Raw genomic sequence first — 24600 nt, forward strand, 5'->3', positions numbered from 1 at the left:
AATTGTACGGTAAATGCTACTTTGTGGGTTTTCCTCCGCCCATTCAAATCACGTTTATGAGGTGGCTTCCATGAGAGAGAGCGAGTTTGACAGAGACGGGGGAATATGCCACTTTGTGAGAGAGTATTACCCATTTTTTGGAATTGATTAGAGAGAGAGTCCTTTATGAGAGAGGAGTATTACCCATTTTCAGGAATTGATTAGAGAGAGAAAGTGAAAGATGAATGCCCATTTAATAATTGATTATGGGAACCCCACTTTCAGACAGACTCAGAGAGAGACGGGGGAGGTGAGACCCATTTTAAAATTGATGAGAGAGAGAGGTCTGGCCATTAAAATTAAAGAAGTGAAGAATTGATGGAGGGCGCCCGACATCGAGATCAAAGTCGCTGTGCAGTAAAAACGTGATTTTGTGGTGAGGATGGTACTCAGAGCTTCGTTTGTTCGGTAGTGGTAGGCCTTACCCTTCATTTCTCTTCATTTTTTTTTTCCTCTCCTCTCTCTCTCCACAATTTATGCGGTGGAGTGGGTTATAGGATGCTGATTATCAGGCTCCTCTTTTCACCGAAGCCATTCTTTCAGTTAGTTTACTTTTGGGGTTCATCAGTTCCTCAGAGAGCGCTGGACTGATACACCATTTCACCATATCTCTGTTGATTAAACAGAACAAACTCATTCTCCACAGCAGAAAGAGAAAAAGGTCCCATAGAAAGAGAATTAGAGAAAAGCAGGTGTATCGTCAATTCGGCGGGCTTTTATGGGGTCCCTTTTCTGCTTGGCTTTGAGGCATTTTTCCGACAAAGTGTGATCATTTTTGGCCGGTGGATGAATGGTGGTTCATTGATTTTGACGAAACCAAGAAATTGTCAACTGGGAATTCGATGGATCCGTCCATTGAGAATGAAGGTAGCGATAAGGGGAGCATGTGGGTTCTCGATCAAAATCTCGACCAGCCCATGGATGAAGAGGCTGGTCGGCTTCGGAGCATGTACAGGGAGAAGGTGAGAGAGCTCAATTTCTCTACATACAACCAACCTTAGTGAAGTTATGTAAAATTTTTCAGGTCCCCACTTCGTCTCTTGCTTGTATGAATCCACCTTTCTTTTATTTTGCTTCACTTAAGGGATATGGCGTAATCATATGTTGAAACAGATTTGGGGTTGTTTACTTTCTATTTAGTTCATCTGCTGAAATCGATTACTGGAATGGAAAGATTGGTGAATTTCATGGTGGTTGTCTCTTAAGACACTATGCTCTTCATTGTTACAAAGGGTTCCTAATATGGAGTATTGTATTATGATAACATGTGTAAAGCTGATTACAAGTGAAGTTATTTCTTAGAAGCTCTTTTCAAATGAACAGAGTTTCTACAGAACCATGTAAATTTCTCTGGCAGTTGACTTGTGATTTGGCTTATACATAGGCTGTCAAGATTGCTAAATGGTGTGTGTGTTAGGCTGTCAAGATTGCTAAATGGTGGGTGTGCGTGTCAGAGAGAGAGAGAGAGAGAGAGAGAGAGAGAGAGAGAGAGAGGGGAAAACATTTGAAGGTCTAATTAAAGCTTAGTCTGGGACTTCCAACATGGCTACTTTTCTTATTAGAAAAAAAAGAGAGAATTGGCTTCTTTAAGGTTTCCACAACTATTCTATGTTTTTCATGGTTGGTTCTTATCCAAACTCAAGTCTCCTTGTATAGGCATAGAGTAGATCTTTCGTTTCCTGTACATCTTGTGGGGTTTGGCTGGATTGTGCATTACCTTTACATCTCGAGGGGTTTGGCTGGATTGTGCAATATGTTAACAGCAATTTAGTACTGACTTATGTGGTTTCTTTTGCAGAAATTTTCAACTATATTTGTTCTGCGCCTTGCATTCCAGAGCCTTGGGGTGGTCTATGGGGACTTGGGCACTTCTCCTTTGTATGTATTTTACAGCACCTTTCCTCATGGAATAAATGACCCAGAAGATGTGATAGGAGCTCTTTCACTGATTATATACTCTTTAACTCTCATCCCACTTCTCAAATATGTATTTTTGGTCTTGAGGGCAAATGACAATGGCCAAGGTAAGTTGCTTTTGGTTCTATCCTCTATCTATCAAATGAACCATGCAAATGCATTTAAATGGAAAATCATTAGAACTTGTGATTGAGTGAATTCATTCTTTCACTTGAATAAATTGCTTTTATAAGATGAAAAAAGGTTGTATGTGTTTCGTGATGTCATTGTCTTTCTATTCTTCTGAAAAGAGCCTGAGAGATTCTGAGGGTCATAGTAAGAATAGTTTATATCTGGGAAATTTGGACGATTAGTGAATGCTATCCTCATTGGGTACAGCTGGACTGCTAACCAAGGAAATGCAGAGAATATCCTTTTCTTTTGATAAACATTCACTGGAAACATTTTATCGTTGGCAACATTCACTGGAAACATTTTATCTCTTCCATCGAATCCTGATGCTCAAGAAAGTGACTATGTTACGTTTAGTATGTTTTATGTCAAGTTTAGTATGTTTTCAAGGGTAGCAAATCACAATAGGTATTGGGTTAACCCTGTAGTGAGCATAGAAAACATATGGGTTCAAGTATTGAGTATAAGGATTTTATTATCCTTTGAAACATTGATAACCAAATGATGTCGTGTACTACCCTGCCTTAAGAGATATCTAATAGATGTGCCTTAGCATCCTGTGTAAGTCCGTGTTCACGTGTAATAATGCATTGGTGAGGGATGCATGATTTCATTGTTTTACTCCTCCATGTTTTCTAAACAAAGGTGGGGTAATGTCAGTATTGAGTATTCAAATGGCTCTTTAATATAAAACAAGTTTAGATGCTTTCTGCACTTGATGTGTGTCACTGGAGGTTTTTTAAGGTGTGATGTTGTTTGGCAGCATAGTGAATTGCTATAGTGGCAATTTTTTGAGTTTTAAGCATGTGGTTCACATGAAAACACAATTGAAATAATTTTCTGTAATGAACATTTAACAACGTTTGCCTCAAATGTTATTGCTGAAGAAAGTGTATATGTACAGTTGGCTTTAGCTACCTTTCTGCAGGATGAGATTCACAAGAAGGTATGGTTAGTCCTTGTAGAGATGCTTTTTTGATAAGTATCGTATAGAGAAAATTTTCGAATAGTTTTAAACTACGTGGGCATATTTTAGGAGTTACGTTTGAAGTCCGTATGTATTCATTACTACCATATGTGCAATATTATTGGTTGCTTCTCATGGCTTTCTGGCATTTGTTCCTCTCAACTTGTTGTTAGGAAATTCTATAATGGACAGATTATAGAATAAGATGATTAGTAATGGGGAGCAGTGTATTTCCCTATAGTGCCACCTATTTTACCGGATTCATCTAGCTGGGTAAGTACATGTGTGAACATTGACACAGGTGGTCACCCAGATTCTTCTAAGACTCTCCTGCATTGTTTCACAATGAAGACTCCTGAAATGAGATTCTTCTGACACTTGTACACATCAAATATGTCATTCCTCAATTCTCTATTAGGTTTCTGATTTTCCTAGGATTCTTCAGAATAAAGAACATTGAAATAATAGTTCGAGTTGTAGTCTTGTAGAGAACATTGTATGTGTAACTATCACTATTAATAGGTTTTGTTCGCAATTTATAGCTTAAAATATATTAATTAGGTTGGATCTATATTTGTACGAGTACATTATTTTTAAGTTATTTTATACCTTGAATTATGAGACTGGATTTCTATGGAATTAGGAACTTATATTGGATTGTACTGTCAATGTTGTAACATATAGAAGTGATAATGCTTTCGTCCCAATGGTATGATGTCCCATTTGTGTGAGAGAGGTGAAGGGTTTGAAACTTTGATGTTTGTCCCAAAAACCAAGCCACGCTGTCTTACCCTTTTTCATCCCAAATTCAAATCTGACCACTGGCCTATCCAATGGAAATACCATTTATATGGTGACTGATGTGTGCGATATAGTACAGAGATAATAAATAACTATATTAAGGGAAATTGACATAAGCCTCCTCTCAGTAATTCATGTTCCACTTAGACCCCCCTCCCTGTCTCTTTACATATTCTACTTACAAAATATCCCTTTCTTTTTTAAAAATAATTGTCCAAAGAGTTGATTGGGATTTTCTTTGTAATCCTATCCATTGAAAAGTTTGGTCAGGATATCTTGCTGGGTAAAAACCCAGTCTTCTCTTACGCAAATGCGGGGAAATTCATAGGGAAATGTAATGAGCCGTGTCGTCAAATGCAACAATCTTCAATCCTTTCTCTTTTGGAGATGTACTTCTGGAGTCTTATGTGATCATCGCATACCAATGAAACTGAAAGGGAAGTTCTAGAGGACAGCTGACCAACATGCTTTATGGGACGAAATGTTGGGCGGGTAAGAAACAATATATCTATAAAATAAGTGTAGTTGAGATGAAGATGTTGAGATGGATGAGTGGCAAGACAAGGAAGGATAGAATTCAAAATGAATGCATTCGAGGAACTTAGAGGTAGCTCCAATAGGTGATAAAATGAGGGAAAGTAGACTTTAGTGGTCTGGCCATGTGTTGCGTCGACTGAGAACAACACTGGTTAGGAGGGATGACTTGGTTCAAGTGGAAGGCTCTAAGAGGGCAATTGGAAGACCCCAAAGGATATTGATGGAAGTAGTGAGAAAATATATGATGACCTATGGTCTGATTGAGGGTATGGCCCTTGATAGAGTGAAATGGTAGAACATGATTCATTTAGCCGACTCCAAATAGTTGGGATTAGGGTTGGATGGAAGTCGCTGGAAAAGTGGATGGAATTTCCCCACATTTGCCTGAAAAGTGAGAAGATAAGTATAGTCATTGATTGATGTCAAATAATGGGCATTAAGGCAACAAGAGTAGTGCCAACCTTTTGTTTTATAATTGTCCTACCTCTACAAAACATCTTTACTCCAATATAGCCATAGAGACAAAAACAAAGACAAAGGGAAAGAAAGAACTAGCAAGGGGAAAGATTTTACATGGATAGAGAATGAAATATGGAGAGAATATAAAGAAGACAATAAATTTACTTTTATAGAGAGAGAATGCATTTAGAGAGAACGAGAGAGACAGACTATTTTGAGAAGAAAAACATGCTCCATCACCTTGTTTGTGGATCAAAATAAAATGAAAAAGAGGAGCATACAAGGCAAATTTCTTGATTTTTTGATGAGAACAAGAATAAAATTTCTCCTGGGAAACTTCACAGAGATCACCTTTGTGAACAAGAGCCCTAGATTTCACCAAAATTAAAAATCTATTGACTTACTATTCTGGGGGGAAATGGCCAGAATCCAGTGTTCCAAAACACGCCAGGCAACGCCTAGGCGGTGGGGTGGGGTCTAGGCCACCCAAGTTCAAAAGGGGGCAAATGTTGTCTAGTAACCCTGTTTTAGGTACAAATTTTTGTATAAAAAGTTCATATTTATGCATTTTTTATAATCCAAACAAAGAAAAGACCAAAAATACCCCACTCGATGGGTATTTTTCACCTAGTCGGGTGCAGCCCCCTGGGTGCCCACCTACACCTGCCCCCCCATCTTGCCTAGGCGCTGGCGGACTGCTTTTTGAGCCAATGCCAGAATAGGAGAGAGAATCAAAGGGAGACGGCATTACATGTTATGACACACCCCCTTTCATTTTCTTGTGAATTTGGCGTTTGGGAGAGGTCATTTGTATTTTATTTTATTTTTCCCGGCAAGATATTCTGCAAAACGTTTCAAGGTAATGGTTAGGGTGAGAAAATTTTCTAGACAACTATTTGGTATTTTTGAATAGGAAAAATATATTTTGGTCACATGTAAATTTTTTTTTTTTGGGTGGGGTGGGGGTTGGTATTGGTCTCATCTTTTTAAAGTGCAGGGGGCTACAGGGTGTATGTATACCCAAAGGTCTAAGTGTACCTTAAATCATTGAGAGGAGGAACTATGTCATTTCCCTCATATTAATGTTACTAGTATTGTATTATTTACTAGATATATGTTTAAATTTATTAGTGTTCCTTTCTGCAAATTATGACAACCTTGCACGGAGCCTCTAGGCATTCTGGACTCCAAACCATCTCGGGACTGCCTGTTATGCCTACTGTGTGCACCTCCATAAAAAATTTGTATCTTCAATAAAGTCAGTCCCATTATCTCTTATATATGATGATTTTAGCTTTTTTATAAACTTCGTATGATAATGTTTTCTCTGTTTCTATTTTTTATTAAATGTGTTATTGGTAAATTTTGTATTTATGATGTTTATGATGTCTTCATGATCTCAAGGTTCAATTGGTAGTTGTACCAAAATTTCTAGTTTGAACTGCTTTTCTGTTTTCTGTGCATTGATCAAAAGTTCAGAAGCATTCCATATCTAACTTTCCAGATTGCTCTCTTTTAAGGCTCCTCTTGACTTTTTTAATAATAAAAAAGGTTCCTCATGATTTTTAATTGTAAGCTTCCTAATTGCCACCGACCTTATTCAGCTATTGCTTAATACTTTGATACGAAATATGTAACTGCTTTGCAGGTGAATAAAACTGAGGTACATGAGATTGTAACTATTTACTGGGATGGAATAGCTTTAAAATCAATTTTATTTTGTTTTAGATATGGTGCAACCTAGGAAAAAACATTGTCACATCTTGTCCTTGTGTTGCGTGAAATGTTGTGTTGTACTCATACCTTATGTTACTTTTGAATCACTTCCTTCAAGGCTAGTCCAATGTATCATCTGTTGAATTCATCATGCTATTGAACATCACTGTAATGTTGCTAGTTTAGTAACCATTTGTTTAGTAAATGCACAATTTCTTAAGAAAATGCACTTCTCAATTTATATTGTTGTGTTCCAAGATGATTTAACCGTACTTCAAAACTTGTTTCTGTGATTGGAGTATCTCGAATTGTTACTACATGTAGAAACCATTTTTTCTGTTCATATTTGATTTTTTATCTGGGTGACATTTTTCTTTGTTTGTTAGTTTGTTTGTGGACTTTGCTAGTGTTGGTAAACTTGTTGATTTGAAATATAATGGATGTTCTCTTCCATCTATTTGTTTGACTTAGGATCTAAAATCCGAAAAATTTATCATGGAATGCTACTGTGTGGGTGATTAGTTCACTTTAATTATATAGCTTTTCACTTTCCTGCTTTTGTATTGCCTATACATCCTACTTTTATGGAGTCCTAGGCTTGTGGCATAAAGATGCCAGCACTTGTTTAATCAAAATTTTCTTGTTGCTACACCTATAATATGTCTCACATTCATCCAATAATTATATTTTTCAGTATTGCATATCCGATGGTATATATCAAAACCTTGTTCTGATTTTGATTCCTTTATTGTGTAGGTGGAACTTTTGCTCTTTATTCCCTTCTTTGTAGACATGCAAAAATAAAAACCATCCCCAATCAGCATCGCACAGATGAAAACCTTACAACATACAGCCGCCATGTATATGATGAGAACTCTTTGGCGGCCAAAACAAAGGCATGGCTAGAGGCACAATTTTATCGAAAGAATGTGCTTCTTATTGTTGTCCTTGTTGGCACTTGCATGGTGATTGGAGATGGGATCCTGACTCCAGCTATATCAGGTGTGATCTTTGATCTTTCCTTTAATATAGTTGTTGTAGTTTTCTTGTGCAGTCTTGATAGGATCCTGAGACAAGTTTCTACATCTTTTTTATTAGATGTACATATATCCACTCTTCATTCAGCTACTGGAAGTGTTGGCTCATAATGCATGTCAGGAAAGCCTTTTGAACTTTATCTTAATCTCCACTGCACGTACGCAAGGATCGTCCTAACTGCGCTGATTCACCTTTTTGGTGTTTTATTTATTGGATATCTGTCGCAAGGGTTCATTAAACTTTTTAATATGGTGCAAATCAAATTGGAAACACAATCAAATATGTTCAGTTCTTTCTCTATCAGTGAATGCATATCAAGGTGTTAGAGAATCTAGAGAGAGAAAAAGAGAAAGAGAAATAAGGGAGAGAAGAGACATAGATATGAGAGATGTGATAGGGAATAAGGTGCCGTAAGGTCTGGTTGCACCTCACACATCTCTCAAACCAATATATATTATTAAAAACTATGGAAGGACACAACTGCCAATACAAGTAACAAAGGACACTTAGGTCTTAAAACTTAAATAACGAAGGACTTTTAACACTCCCCCCCTCAAGCTACGACATAAATGTCACCCATGCTGATCTTAGAACAAATAGTATGGAACATAATGATGACCCAAGGCCTTTGGTGAAGATGTTTGCTAGCTGATCCTTAGATTTCAAATGGAGTGGACGCCTGCTTACTAGCAGCTTTGTCTAGGATAAAATGACAGTCTTCTTCAATATACTTGGTCCTTTGATGAAGCACTGGATTATTACTGGCTATAACTTATATAGCTTTACTATTGCGATACATCTCCATAGGTTCAGCAACAGTAAAACCATGTCTTGCATCAATATTTTCAGCCATATCAATTCACATGTGGTTTTTGTTATTGCTCTCTATTTAGCCTATGCACTGGATCTTGCCACAAGATTTTGTTTTTTGCTTATTCATGTTACCAAGTTTCCACCAATGTACAATAACCTGTGGTAGGCCACTTGTTAGATGGCGAATATGCCCAATCAGCATTTGAGTAAACTTTCCATGGGTTCAGCAACAGTAAAACCATGTCTTGCATCGATATTTTCAGCCACATCAGTTCACATTTAGTTTTTGTTATTGCTCTCTATTTAGCCTATGCACTAGATCTTGCCACAAGATTTTGTTTCTTGCTTATTCATGTTACTAAGTTTCCACCAATAAATGTACAATAACCTGTGGTAGACCACTTGTTAGATGGGGAATATGCCCAATCAGCATTTGAGTAAACTTTCGATGGCTAATTGATTATTTGGCTTTTAAATCAGACCTCGACCTGGGGGTTCCCTTCAGATACCTTAAAATTCTACGAACAACATCCTAGTGAGGAATCCTCTGAGCATGCCAAAACTGACTCACAACAGTTACTACAAAATCAATGTTAGGCTTGGTGATGGTAAGATTAATCAGCTTGCCTACCAATCATTTGTACCTTCCTGAATCCTCAAACAACTCCCCCTAATTAGCCAATAATTTTGTATTTGAATCCATAGGCATATCACTGGGTCTAGCACATAACTTTCCAGTTTCTCTCTACATATCAGTCACGTATTGTCTTTGAGACAAACTAATGCCATTCTTTGATCTGGCTACTTCAATTCCTAGAAAGTAGCACACCTGGCTTAAATCCTTCGGTTGAACATATTGTTTTAAATGTCTCTTCAAAGGACTAATTCTTTCTTGCCTACATTATCATCAACATAGATTACTTAAAAAAAATATCAACATAGACAACTAAAACAATTATTCTGGAGTCCTGTTTCCAAATAAACACTGAATGATTTCTATGACTGTGTTGAAATCCATATGCTATAACAATTTCACTCAATTTTTCAAACCATGCACGTGGGGACTGTTTCAGGCCATATAAATGGATTTCTTCAACTTACACACTTTATCCGACTATCCCTGAGCAACAAATCCTGGTGGTTGTTCCATGTAGACCTCTTCATGTAAATCACCATGAAGCAAAGCATTCCTAACATCAAGCTGTCACAACGGCCATCCCTTGTTGGCAGCCACATATATAACCACTCGAACTGAATTATGTTTTAGCAATTGGGACAAATGTGTTACAGTAGTCAATGCCATATATTTGTGTGTATCCTTGGGCTACCAATCTGGCTTTCAATTTTTCTACAGTGCCATCATTGATATTTGATTGCATAAACTCATCGACACCTAACAATGCTTTTTCTAGCTGGTAACTCGGTGTGTTCCCATGTATCATTTGAATGAAGTGCATCCATATCTTCTTCCATCGCTCTCTTCCACCCAATATGAGAAAGTGCTTCTTGATAGGTCTTAGGAATATAAATAGATGAAAAATTTGAAGTAAAACTTTGATACAAAGGAGACAAATTTGTAAAGTTAACAAAATGTGCAATTTGGATGTTGCGTACAAGACCTGATACCTTTACGGATGGCAATAGCACATCATCATCGTCAGAAGGAAGTGAATTAGTAGACTAAGGTGATGATTGAGTGGTTGAATGAGTTGGTGGGGGATGTCCACCCTGCATTTTTCTTTTGGTGTAAACCTTTATGGGTTGCTTATGAGAAACATCATTACGTGTAGATGTACCAGAGTCAGTGGAGTTAGGTGACGGGTGAAGAAATTTGAATAGGAATAGGAAGAGGAATCATATAAGTGAAGGACTTTGAAGCATGATAAAAAATGTTTGTGTCAAGCATACAACTCTCTTATGAAAAATAAGGAGTATTTTATAAAGAAAAAAGTATCATCGAAAAAATATTTGTATCAAGCACACAACTCTGTTTTGAAAATAAGTAGTATTTTATAAAGAAAAAAGTACCATCGAGACGAACAAATTTTTTCGTAAACCAGAACGATAGCAACAATGACCTTTTTGAAAGCATGAATACTCGAGAAAGACACACTTGATAGCCCGTGGATCTAGCTTATCATTATTCGTACCTACCATATGAACAAAGTAAACACACTTAAACACTCAAGGAGGAACAACAAGCAATGGAGAATCAGGAAAGAAAACCGAGTGGGGCTCTTTTGAAAAATAAGTAGTATTTTATAAAGAAAAAAGTATCATCGAGACAAACAAATTTCTTTCGTAAACCAGGACGATAGCAACAATAACCTTTTTGAAAGCATGAATACTCGAGAAAGACACACTTGATAGCCCGTGGATCTAGCTTATCATTATTCGTACCTACCATATGAACAAAGTAAACACACTTAAACACTCAAGGAGGAACAACAAACAATGGAGAATCAGGAAAGAAAACCGAGTGTGGTGTTTTTCCATTTAAGATTGAGAAGGGCATACGATTAATTAAATAACATGAGATCAGCAAGGCATCTCCCCAAGAAACCTTTAGGACATGCATATTAATGAGCAGAGAACATGCTATTTCCAAGTAAATGTTGATTTTTTCTTTCAACCCATTCTGTTGAGGAGTATGCGTACAAGAAATTTGTGAAAATCCTATTTTTTTTCAAAACAATTTCGAAATTCTCTAGAAAGATACTCTTCAGCATTATCAGAATGTAAAATACACAGATTTTTATCGAATTGAATTTTGATCTCTTCATGAAACAATCTGAAAATGGAGAAAATCTCATATCTCTATTTTATTAAAAATGACTGTCATTCGTGAATAATCATCTACAAAGTTACAAAATACCGATGGCTAGACAAACGTTATACTCTAGTTGGAGCCATATATCAGAATGAACCACTATAAACTTCAAGTCTCCATCTGTCAACTCCAGGACAAAACACCCTATGATGCTTTTCTAACTGACAAGCTTTGCACTTTAAAGCAGACACAGACTTCAAAGAAGGGACTAACAACTTCAAGTTATTGAGTGAAGGATGACTCAACTTACACTGCCATTAAGAAAGGAGAATCAACAAAGTGAAGAGTTGTACCAATCAAGTTATGATCCAAGTAGTACAGGCCGCCTGAGTCATACCCTCAACCTATTGTTCTTCATTTTTAGATCTTGAAAGATAAAGAAGGATAAAAGGCTATAGAGCAATGAAGAGATTTGGTTAATTTGCTCACAACTAAAAGTGAAAAGAGAACTTTGGAACATATAGTACAATGATGAAAAGGGAAGAAGTAGGCATATCTATACCTTGCCTTGACACATTGGACATTGACCCATCAACCAGGGTAACAGAGGAATTAGAAATACACTTTTTAGAGATGCAAAAGGAGGGACTCCCTAGTCATGTGAACAGAGGCTCTTAAGTTCAATAACCCAAGGAGCAGGTTTCTGAGAGGCAAGAACACCACAAAAATTATTGAATTGACAAGGGTGGCAGTAGAAGGGGAAGAGGGAACCATAGATTGTTGTACTTGTTTAACAAGTTTATTATATTATTCTTTGGAAAGTACGACAGAGTTACCAACAAAATTCGACTATTGTTGACGATCATTGGGTCCATTCAGATAAAGGTCATCACTCTCAAATGTGTAACTTGATTTGCCCAAGCATGCTTATAAACCTTGTCCCAAGACTTATCAACCGTATGATTTGTATTGCCTACAATGCATACACATGACTTCCTTGACCTCTGCCACCAACACCTCTACTTCGGCCTCCACCTGAGTCATGACCATGTCCTTGACCTTTCCTTCATCACTTATCTCTACAACTGTATTTAGTGCCAATCCGTCACTAATACTTGAGTCAGAAGGAGTGGAGAAGAAGATCTATTGACACATTGAATGCACGCGCAATCTTCAAGAAGGCAGAGGTCGCCGCCCAAACCCAAAGGCAGCTGCTGTTTTTTTTTATTTTATTTTATTTTATTTTATTAAAAAGTTGGATCCCCCACACATCCCCCCATTTATTGTATATGCTCTATAATAATAATTATGCATTAGTAATATTTTTTTGGTTTACCAACAAATTAATAATAATGTTACATGCAAAAAGCATTTTTGTAGTTATTATTTGCAGTGTTTTAAAATGCGGTCGCATCATGTGGGATGCGTTCGCATCCGCATCACGAACAGGCGCATACGCTTTTGACAGATGCGACCACATATGCGCTGCATCAGGCCGCATCAGACCGCATCGCGCCGCATCTGTTTCCGTGGAAAAGTTTTTCGATTTTGCCCCTCGGGGAGGGGAAAAATGGTCTTTTTGTAGTTCCAAAGTTTAGGGAAACTGTTTGGGGGTTATTATAGCCCCCAATCCATCCACTTTTGTGGCTTTTTTTGCATCAAATCGAGGGAAAAAAAAATTTGACGAAATTTTTTTTTTCATCCAAATCTTTGATTTGGCGGTTGTTTGATACTTGGATGTTTATTTGATGCCTTTGATTGTTGATTTGGGGTTGTCAAGGTGAATTTGTGATAAGAAATTGGGGATTTCAGAGGCCGTGAAGAAATCGAGCACTACTTCACAGAGTCGATAACTTTTTATTCCTTCTTGTACAATAATACTGTTATGCTTATTTTTGGGGCAATGTCTTCTTTCCAATCTTCTAGTAACAATGATCCGGCTTGAAAATATGCTAAACTAAAAAATCCGAAAGATAGAAATTGTGTGATATGTTTGCTTTGTGGAAATACTTATATGGGTGGTATTTTTTGACAAAAAGAGCATTTAGCCGGAATTTTTGGGAATGTAAGAGCATGCCCACAAGCTACAGATGATATAAAAAAGGAGATTCGAGAATATTTGGATAGATTGAAAAAAGATAAAGAGAAAAAAGAAAAGAAAAGAAAGGAATTACTTGATGATATGCAATTATTTGATGATGATGATGATGATGATATGTCTGAAGTTGCTATGAGGCGAAGGGGTACTCATACTCCAACCTCAAGAGAGAGGGTAATATTAGTGATAGTGCTGAGAGAAGAACACATATGTCTAAGGGCCAATGGATTCTTTTTCCACCCCTAGCTCCGAAATTGTGGTTCAGGAGAGAAAGAAAAAAACAAAACAAACCACAATTGACAATAAATATATGAAAGAACAAAAGAAGTCGGTATGTAAGTGGATTGCAAAGTGGATTTGTATGGCCGGCATTCCTTTTAATACTATAACTCTGGATAGTTTTGCATGTATGGTTTAGGCAATTGGGCAATATGCCCCAAGACTTATTCCTCCTTCACTACCTGAGGTTAGGGAGCCCTTGTTGAAGGATACTGTATTTGATGTGAATAAAATTTTGATTTCTCATAGAGAAGGGTGGGAGAAATATGGGGCCACTATTATGTGTGATGGTTGGTCCGATGGGAAAGCAAGGGCATTCATTAATTTTTTGGTTAACTGCCCAACAAGTACTTTTTTTTTAAGTCTATTGATGCATTAGACAAGTCACATGATGGTACATACTTATCTGGCTTGATGGATGAGATTGTCGATTTTGTTGGGGAGCAAAATGTGGTATAAATTATCACTGACAATGGTGCCAAGTATGCTGCAGCTGGGCATTTCTTGACTTTGAAAAGGAAGCATATGTTTTGGACTCCTTGTGCAGCTCACTGTGTTAATCTTATGCTTAAGGAAATGGGTACAACATCTTTATTTAGTGGGGTGATTTCAAGAGCTATGTTTGTTGTTGGATTTATTTACAATCACACCATTGTCCTAAGCATGATGAGGTCTTTTACAAAGAAGAGAGGATTAGTGAGACCAGGTATCACTAGATTTGTCACGTCATTTCTCACTCTTCGATGTTTAGCCAAGCAAAAAAGTGCCTTGAGGACCGTGTTTGCTTCAGAGCAATGGAGTCAAAGCAAATGGTCAAAGCATAAGGATGGGAGAAAGGCTGAAAAAATTATTCCGAATACCTCTTTTTGGAGTCAAATAATTATTGCATTGGAGGTGGCTCGCCCTTTAGTGAGAGTGTTTCGACTGGTTGATGGTGATGCGAAGCCCGGCATGGGCTACATACATGAGGCAATGACTAGGGCAAGAACTGAAATTAAAGATGTTTTAAAGGATGATGAAAATATGCGCAAGGCTATATTTGAAATTATTGATAGGAGATGGGATACTCAGCTTCACAGGCATCTCCATTCAGCCGGTTATTTTCTAAACCCATCTCTTCACTACAAGCACCCATCCATTGAGTCAGATCGTGTAATAAATGGTGGGTTCTTAGATGTGCTGGAGAGGTTGGTGCCAGACAAAGATATCCAGGATGAGTTCCAGAGCCATGAATTGATTAAGTTTAAGTTAGCCTTGGGAAACTTTGGGAGAGATATTGCCACTCGAAATAGGGACACTACAGATCCAGGTAAAGGCCAAAAGCCCAAAAATAATCTTACTTGTCTCTTACTTTATGTATAGTTCCATTGTTGATTTTATACCCTTAATTTTTAACTATATTCTAAATTGTAAAATATTATATAGCTGCATGGTGGGCATTATATGGAAGCGAGACACCAAATCTACAGCGTCTCGCTATTCGAATGTTGAATCTCACATGTAGCTCATCTGGTTGTGAGCGCAATTGGAGTGTATTTGAGCATGTACGTCCTTTACTCCTTATTCCTTAGTCCTTATTTCTTGAATTTCAATTTTCTAATCTAAAATCTAATTTATCTGATTTCAAATTTTTACCACAGCTTCATACAAAAAAAAAGAAATACATTGGAGCAGAAAAAGTTGAATGATTTGGTTTATGTGTGGTATAACGAGTGGCTTAGGGAGAGGTATGAAAATCGCACGAAGCTCAACCCTATTCAATTATATGAAGCTGATGGTGATTCCATAAGTGAGTGGACTATGGATCCAAGACAAGAGCGTGTGTTTGAGGGTGAGGATCTTACATGGCTTGATGTCGAGCTAGCAACAAGGGCTATTGAAGAAGATCGACCTAACACTAGAGCACAAAGGAGTAGAGGAGCTGCTGGGTCTAGTCGCACTCGCACAATAGCTTCAGAGGTCGAGGAGAAAGCTGACTCTGAGGAGACCGATGAAGAAGAATACATGGAGGCCGTCAAGGATGATATTTATGATGCGCATGACGACTCTCAAGATGACTTGTCTAATTGATATTTGAAAAAATAAAGTTCAAATTTCAAAATTGACTCTCAAAATGGATGATTGTATTAAGTTATTCTTTATTAACTATTAACTCTTCTTGAGCTTGACTTTTGATTTGTATTTTGTAATATCTTTATTTTGTGCTTGTGGTGGTACTTATGGTTGTTGATGGTTGTGCTTAATTATAGTTGTGCTTATGGTGCAAATTTGTGCTGATGGTTGTTGATTGTTGAATGCTTTATGAAGCTGGTTTTAAGTTTCTAGTTTCTATCAGGGGAAAGTAGATCACTGGATACAGAATTTTTGACAGCTAATAGTTTTGAAGTTAATCATTAAACTAAAATACCTACTATTACATATATCACCTTCATATTTTTTTCGACGCATTAACTTATTTGTTTAGATTTTTTAGAATTTTTTTACATTTATTGACCACATCATCGCGATGCACCCGTATCCGGGCCGCATCGGCCCCCCACCGCATCAGGGCCGCATCCCGCATTTTAAAATACTGATTATTTGTGGGTTCCCAATAAATTAATTACTATCAGATGCAAAAGGCATTTTTGATAAATTAGTAATGACGAATTAATACTATTTTTTTGGTTTCCTAATAAATTAATAATTACTGTTACATGCAAAAAGCATTTCCGTAGTTATTATTTTTGGGTTCCCAATAAATTAATTACTATCACATGCAAAAAGCATTTTCAATAAATTAGTAATTACGAATTAATACTTTTTTTTTTATTTCCCAATAAATTAATAATTAGTGTTACATGTAAAAAATATTTTTGTAGTTATTATTTTTGGGTTCCCAATAAATTAATTAGTATCACATGCAAAAGGTACTTTCCATAAATTTGTAATTACGAATTAATACTATTTTTTTGGTTTCTCAATAAACTAATAATTAATGTTACATGCAAAAAGCATTTTTGTAATTATTATTTTTGGGTTCCCAACAAATTAATTGTTATCACATACAAAAGGCCTTTTCGATAAATTGGTAATTACGAATTAATATTAATTTTTTGATTTTCCAATAGATGAATAATTAATGTTACATGCAAAAAGTATTTTTGATGAATTAATAATTATAAAGTAATACTATCTTTTGGTTTATCAATAAATTAATAATTAATGTTACATGCAAAAAATGTTTTCGATAAATTAATAATTATGAAATGCTACCTTTTGGTTTACCAATAAATTAATAATTGCAAATTACGAATTAATAATTACAAAATTAATTACGATATTTTCAAGGTGGCGCCTAGGCATCTGCCTCTGGCGCCTAGGCAGGCGCCTAGCTTTTTCTGCCTAATGTAGATCGTCTTGACCATGCTTAGGCGTTTTTTGAAGAAGTCCACTTAGGCGGTCGGGCGGTTGACTTTTCATTCATTGTGCACACGTAAACATTAGTGGGAGATCTGAGTTCACCTGCTTGCCAAGATTTGTTCACGTGCAGATTGGTACCCTGGATTAAGGCCAAATAAAAATTTGGCACCCTAAATTCTTCATGCTGCCTCTTCTTTAATTCTAGATCCTAGATATAGAGTCACCTCTTTCCACATACCCTTGATAGTACCATAATACTCATTCACTCTATTGTTACCTTGTTGCATAGTAATCCACAACCCCAGATAAGTGTCAATGTAATCCACAACCCCAAACATGGTTGCATAGTAATCCACTCTTCGTATCTACTATCAGATTTACTAGGCCTGCCCTCAATCAAGTATTTTAGTTCCCCCTTGCACCAAGGGATACTTTGACACATTGAGCCCATACAACGTAATTAACTCATTTAATTTTACCAAAGTGATTTGTATCCCCACAATTTAGGAAGACTAAGGATTTCAGGTAATTTCCTTATCCTTGACCTTGAGCATATAAGATTAAGGGGAAAGAGGACAACCAGGATTGACAAATTTTCTACACTCGTGCAAGCACAGTACATTGTTAAGAACCCCTTAAAAGGATAGAGATACTTAACATTCAGGCATCAATGAACAAAGATCTCTTTGCTGATGTGCCCCAATTGTTGCCGGATGTGCCTCACAGACGAAGAGAGCGATCCCCACCTTTTTATCCACTATCAACTTGCCTACAATATGTGGAGCTTACTGCTCCAACTGTTCGGCCTGCTCTGGGTAACCCCACCCTCCCTCCCATCCCTATTCGACCTTTCACTTGACACCCCTTAGCCCAAAGCGGCAGGCTACCGTGGAAGACCTCCATAGCGGTCACCATCTGGGTTATCGAGACCGAAAGGAGCTCGAGGATCTTCCAAGGCACCAAAATCGAAGTCCCGACCCTTTTCCACAAAATCACCGCAGCGGTCATCTTATGGGCTACAAACCACAAGGCTTTCAAAGATAACCTGGCCATGACCTTTCTACACCAATGGAAAGCCCTCCTCCACAACTGTACCCTTCGGCCCTTCAGATCCAGCTGTTGGTCTCCAAACCCCATGGGCCTGACCAAACTTTACTTTGACGAGTGCTCTTGCGGTAATCCCAGACATGCAGGGGTGTGGGGTGTCTTCTGCGATCACCTCGGCAACATACTGGCTTCTTTCTCCAAGAATATCGGACATGCTGACTCACAACTTGCTGAGTCCACGGCTCTCCTTTCTGGTCTCAAACTCTTCGACCCCTCATGGGGTCAACCATTGATTATCGAAGGAGATGCTCAAAACGTTATCACCTAGGCCTCATGCGCAGCTTCTTGTCCCTGGTATCTTGCTACAATTTTTGATGAGATTACTCTTATTTGCAGGGATATGGCCGTCTTATGGCGGCATACCTAGAGGTAATCCAACGCCTTGGTAGATCAGCTAGCTAATGATGGAGCGCTATCCAGTTTTGCAGGATACAGTGTGCCTTGATCTTTTGACATCTTTGGTTTTCCTTTTTCTTTATTTTGAGTTTTTGGTGCTAATTCTTACCCATTTTTTTGTAAAAGGCTACCACCCTTGGTAAGTCTATTCTTTTGGCAAGAGGCCCGGTTTGCGGGTTCCCTCTTCGCTTTTATGTACTTACTCTTGGATTTATAGAACAATTAATAATTTCCAAAAAAAAAAAAACAAAACAAAGATCTCTCTGTTAGAACTCACAGATGAACCTCAATAGGCCACCTACCGGTTTAGTCACACACTTCTCTCGACTTTCGATATCTAAGAGAGGAAACTTCAGTAACACAAACATCCACGGCACTCACAGGCCATACTGGCCTTGCAAAAAGGAAAACTAGGTACCCCATGACTAGATCAGCATTAACAGGGTTAGAATTTCCCCTTTCTTTCTGAAAGGAAAAAGGACGATGAAAGGAAAGGGGATGAAGGGGGGAAATGAAAGTAAAGGGGAAGATGAAAATGTCAATTTAGATTTGCTTTGATATCGGGCCAGAGAACTTAGAGAGAAAGAGAAAAGAGAAAAATTATGGGAGACATGAGACTGAGAGAGAAGAGAGCGATATGAGAGACCTGAGGGACGGAAGAGAATGTTGGGAGGTATGCTTGCACTTCACGCACCTCTCAAACTTATATATATATATATATATATATATATATATATATATATATATATATATATATATATATATATATATATATAGGGTGTGGTTTTTATAAGGTTGCAACCTTAAACAATCCAATTACGGCGCACCTCCAAATTTTACCATAACATGTAATTTTGGTGTACAAAATTATTAGGATTATCTCAAAATCTAATTTCATATCGTACTATAAAATTTTACAGTCTAAAAATGGTTAAAATCAAGTAGATCTATAAACATATGAAAATCTTGAAATGGACGGTCTAGATAATGTGTTGCAAGATGCACAATTTCTGAGACGCAAAATCTTTTTTTTTTTCAAATTCATGTATCTCGATATCGAGATGATCAATTAGAGGGTTTTTCAACATGAAAATAATCTTTTCTGATGGATTTTTGAGGTGCATCTCTAATTATACATTTGAAGGTTGCAGCCTTATATAAACTTTTTCCATATATATAATATATATATATGGAAAACTCTTAACTCCTATAGGCGAAAATGAACAGTGATTTCGCTTACCCTCATCACTATTCAAACTTCATCGCACAGTCACAGTTGTGCGGTAGTGTTTCAATTTTCATTTTTTTTTCTACAAATCCAAATTACTTGAAATTTGGAGCATGTGTACATCTTAGTGAGACGCACCTAATAAAAATATGAAAAAAATAATTCGCAAAATATAAATTGATCAAAATACCCCGAAAATTTACAGGGGTATTTTGTTCAATTTATATTTTGCGAATTAGTTTTTTCATATTTTTATTAATTGTGCCTCACTAAGATGTACACACGCTCCAAATTTCAGATCATTCCGATTAGTAAAAAAAAAAAAAAAAAATGAAAATTGAAACACTACCGGACAACTGTGACCGTGCGATGAAGTCTGGATGGTGATGAGGGTAAGCGAAGTCACTGTTCATTTTTCGCTTATGGGAGTTTTGTAGTATCTCCCTATATACACACACACACACACACACACACTTATATATATATATATATATATATATATATATATATATATATATATATATATATATATATATGGGAGTGGATACTGTCAGCTCACGGGCTGACTGTTACAGTGTCATCCAATGGCCCAGATTCAATTTGGGCTAATCTGACGGTTACAATCTCATTTTGTATTTGAATTTTCATTTTTTTTCTACAAATCCAAATTACTTGATAATTTAGGCGTTCATTTTTCTCATCAAGGCGCACCTAATAAAAATATAAAAAAGTTATTTTGCGAATTAATTTGTTTATATTTTTATTATATTCTTCTATTTTTGAAGAATAAACGCTCTAAAATTCAAGTGATTTGGATTTGTAGAAAAAAATGAAAATTCAAACACGAATTGAGGTTGTGACCGTCAGATCGGCCCAGATTCAATCTGGGCCATTGGCTGACACTGTAGCTGTCAGCCCATGGGCTGACAGGATATTTTCCCTATATATATATATATATTATTAAAAAAATAGTAAAGGACAAAACTGCCCATACAAATAACAAAGGGCATTGTGGTTCCTAGAACTTAAATAACAAAGGACTTCAACACAAGAAAAATGCATGAGAGACTATAGAATTTCATGGCTTAGTTAAAATGGTGTTACTGGGCTGAAGTGTAGTATTTACCACATTAATAACCCAAAAACCTTGTTAGCAGGGGTAATCTGGTCCTATATATATGTTTGTTGTTTTTCTTGCAAATCAAACATCGGGCATTTATATTGTCATCATACGGTCACTTATTTTTTTGTATCGTTAGGGTTATTTCTGTCTCAGTCCTTTCTGTTGCGTGGATGACATATCAAAAGCCCCATTCATTATGATGAAGATTGCCTAAGCTTGAGAGGGTTTCCTTCAATATCTAGTTCATTATATTGCATGTTGATTGATCTAACATAGTAGCGGACTAGGTTCTAAGCTTGTGAGCGAACAAAGTTTGAGCAGCTCTAGATTCAACTTTGATTGGGTCTCACTCAGTTTCCTTTGTTTTCTGATGAAACTTAGAACCAAACTTGCGTTGGGTATGAAGAATAGGAACTGTACGGTTCCTGCAGGCTGGAGAATTTCAAATTTTGGATTGATTTCTCTGGGTTGAATTGTACGAAGGATAAACTGCATTAGCGGACTGCTCGAGCCTTTTTCTCATAATTTGCTAAAATAGCTGTCTTGGATATCAATTGTTCAAACTTTAAATTTGATAAAAGATATTATGAAGCTTCTCATGTATAATAGATAAAAATTATGTTTGAACATCTTGAGTGCTCGATGTTGTTGCTCTTTTCATGATATTTCTGCTATAGCAAATATATTCAGTGCATTCTATTTTGAGTTTACTGAATTTCTACAATGTCTTTACAGTCCTTTCTGCTGCTGGTGGAATCAAGGTTGACCACCCTAAGATGAGTAATGGTATGTGACTTTCTTAATATAGTTATGTGTAGCTTTGTATTTTTTGGATGAGTCAGTGGGGAGACGGCCCCTACCCTGGTAAGAATTGAGTCTAGGACGTAGCGTTGCAAATTGTCAAGCGCTAATCAATTAATCCCAGGCTCTTTTCCTTATGTGTAGCTATGTTGATGAATACATAGTAAGCGGAAGAGATTTTTTTCAGTCAGTCCTATTTCTTTTCTCTTCTTTTTATTTTCTGTTTTCCCTTTCTGTTGTTTAGGTTGCTATATTGACTCTCCAGGGGAATGGGCACTAAGTTGTAATTGGTGTTATTGCTTATATTTCTGAAACGGTCCTGTGCTTATCTTTCTGGGTAGTTCTTATGAAACATTTGTGTCTTCTTTATTAGAAATATTATTTATGTCCTTTGCTGATCTAGCATTTACCATATTCAATAAAATCCAGAATAAGTTAAAACAACCAGAGTCTGGACACTCCTTTGACTATTGCTTTGGAGCCATGGCTGTTGATATTGTCCTTTCAGTTTTCTATGTTACTAGAAAGAAATTGGCTTATTGATTAGTATGGAAAGCTTTAAGAACTCTTTAGATTTCACTTTGCTACAACTCCTCTGCCATCAAATAATATGACTTCTTAGTCAAAGTCATTTTCAAATCTTTCAGATGTGGTTGTCGTGGTCTCTGTTGTTATATTGGTTGGTTTGTTTAGCGTGCAACATTATGGGACAGACAGAGTTGGATGGTTATTTGCGCCGGTAGTCCTTATCTGGTTTATTTCAATCGGAGGCATTGGGGCTTATAATATCTGGAATTATGATAGAACTGTCCTCAAGGCATTCTCTCCACTTTATATTTATCGGTATTTTAGACGGAGAAAGGCACAAAGTTGGATGTCTCTTGGGGGAATCATGCTATGTATAACGGGTCAGAATTCCTGATACACTTTCCCCTTTCTGACTGTTGTTTATCTTGGTTAGTTGTCTGTTTTGGGTTTCTGAATATGTTTATTACTACAGGAACGGAGGCCCTTTTTGCTGACTTGGCCCATTTTTCTGCATTGGCTGTTCAGGTAATATCTTATGTAGTCCATTTGAACATCTCTCTCTCTTTCTCTCTCTCTCTCTATCTCTCTCTCTCTCTCTCTTGCACACCCACCCATGATCATGGTTTGATGGATTGCTTCTGCAGCCATGCGCGATTATTTCCAATGGTAGGTCATTGCATTAGGCGTAGGAGCCCAATTATATTTTTCAATTGCTTCTCCTTTCTTTTTGTCAAGTTTTTTCATGTTTTGATATATTATCTTCTTTGTGCAGATTGCATTCACAGTAGTGGTATTTCCATGCCTCCTTTTGGCATATACAGGTCAAGCAGCTTACCTTATGCAAAACCAGGAACGTGTTGTGGATGTTTTCTATAGGTCCATTCCAGGTTAGTTAACTTTTGCTTCTGGTTGATTTATTTGGGGCAACAAAATATTTTTTCTGTGAGCTACATACTGATCATGTTCTAATCTGTAGAGAGCATTTACTGGCCAATGTTTCTCATCGCAACTGCAGCGGCTATTGTTGCTAGTCAGGCCACTATATCTGCAACCTTTTCGATAATCAAGCAATCACTTGCACTTGGCTGTTTCCCAAGGGTTAAGGTCGTCCATACTTCAAAAAAGTTTCTTGGGCAGATATATATACCAGATATTAATTGGGTTCTGATGATTCTCTGCATTATTGTTACTGCTGGATTCCGAAATACGAGTCAGATAGGAAATGCTTATGGTGAGATTGTGGTAGTATATGACATTCAATTTCACTTCTAATTCCATCTTTTGATATTATCCCAGAGTGCTAATTATGATAGGATGTGATCATCTTTCATGGGTATAAACGGATGAAATTGATATTGATACTTAACGTACTTCAATATTTTTAGTATTCGTTTTCTTTACAATTTCGTTTGGCAAATTAAGAATATGATGACCACTTTCACTTCTTATATACAATTAGTTAGTCGGATATATAAATTTGCATGTTACCACTTTGTAGTAGCAACTATTATCTGCATATTTTATTGGATACCCGATTTACTAACTAGACATAAGTTCATTATATGATTTATTCAACTACATTTAGTTGGAAATTTCAGTGTTTATTTGATTTGCCTTTCCTTACCGTCTTGTTGCTTTGCTAGTGGAGTTCAATAAGCCCTATGATGGACATGAAGTTTTTGCATTTTATAAGTTTTAGTGTGATTATGTTAGACCATCTCATGTTTACAAAGTTACAGATCTTATGCTTCCTGTTTTTTGATTTGGCAACTGTTGACTGCTAGTTAGATAATCTTGTATCCTCCTGTGTCAAATTCCAAAATTTCGATAATAGTTATGTCTTCTAGAGGATTCTTTTGTAGTTTTCATGCTTAGATTGCCATTGCGAAGTCAACAAACAGTCATTTAGAGGAAAATACTAACCCTATCTCAGTTTCTTACACAAACATCACTATAACCCATGTGGAGCTATAAAATGATCCATTTAATGCACAAGATAAGTGTGATGTGTTTAGTATGTACTTCTATAGAGTACTTCATGTATTGTAGTATAGGAGTATAATCCAAGGACTATATGTTAGGTTTTGATGATTCTCTGCATTATTGTTACTGCTAGATTCCAAAATACGGATCATATAGGAAATGCTTATGGTGAGATTGTGATAGTATATGGCATTCATATTTTACTTATGATTCCATCTTTCTCCATTATCCCAGAGTGCTAATTACGATAGGATGTGGTCATCTTTTGGTTGGAAATAAAGGAATAAGCTTAATTGTATTTGATGGACAAAACTGTCATTTATATTTTGTTTAGTCCTTATTTGTTTTATGTCTCTAAATACGGGTAATATTGTCCATAAGTTGTAATTAGGGTTATCACTTAATGTTATCAGAGGGGTAGAGGTCA

At 36.7% G+C, this 24600-nt stretch overlaps 1 protein-coding gene across 14 annotated transcripts in view; it reads left to right on the forward strand.

Annotated features, from left to right (window-relative positions):
- The first annotated feature begins 362 nt into the window (after positions 1–362).
- Positions 363–24600, forward strand: part of LOC18425472 (putative potassium transporter 11) — a 47115-nt gene continuing 22877 nt past the window's right edge. For 9 of the 14 annotated variants that reach the window (XR_016049415.1, XR_016049414.1, XR_016049416.1 and 6 more), the window contains exons 1-9: positions 363–453; positions 666–1001; positions 1838–2063; positions 7364–7609; positions 21597–21647; positions 22310–22570; positions 22663–22715; positions 22963–23077; positions 23167–23421. Coding sequence is in view for 2 of the 14 variants with exons in the window: in XM_006830019.4 (XP_006830082.1) it covers positions 882–1001; positions 1838–2063; positions 7364–7609; positions 21597–21647; positions 22310–22570; positions 22663–22715; positions 22963–23077; positions 23167–23421 (1327 nt within the window). In the remaining 12 variants the exon portion in view is untranslated. Of the gene's footprint in view, positions 1002–1837; positions 2064–7363; positions 7610–21596; positions 21648–22309; positions 22571–22662; positions 22716–22962; positions 23078–23166; positions 23422–24600 lie in introns of all 14 variants that reach the window. The other 5 variants (XR_016049417.1, XR_016049419.1, XM_020662027.2 and 2 more) reach the window with 2 other exon arrangements.

Source organism: Amborella trichopoda, chromosome 2 (genome assembly GCF_054954075.1).
Source record: "Amborella trichopoda isolate Santa Cruz 75 chromosome 2, AtrichopodaSantaCruz75HAP2 v2.0, whole genome shotgun sequence".
Taxonomy (NCBI): Eukaryota; Viridiplantae; Streptophyta; class Magnoliopsida; order Amborellales; family Amborellaceae; genus Amborella; species Amborella trichopoda.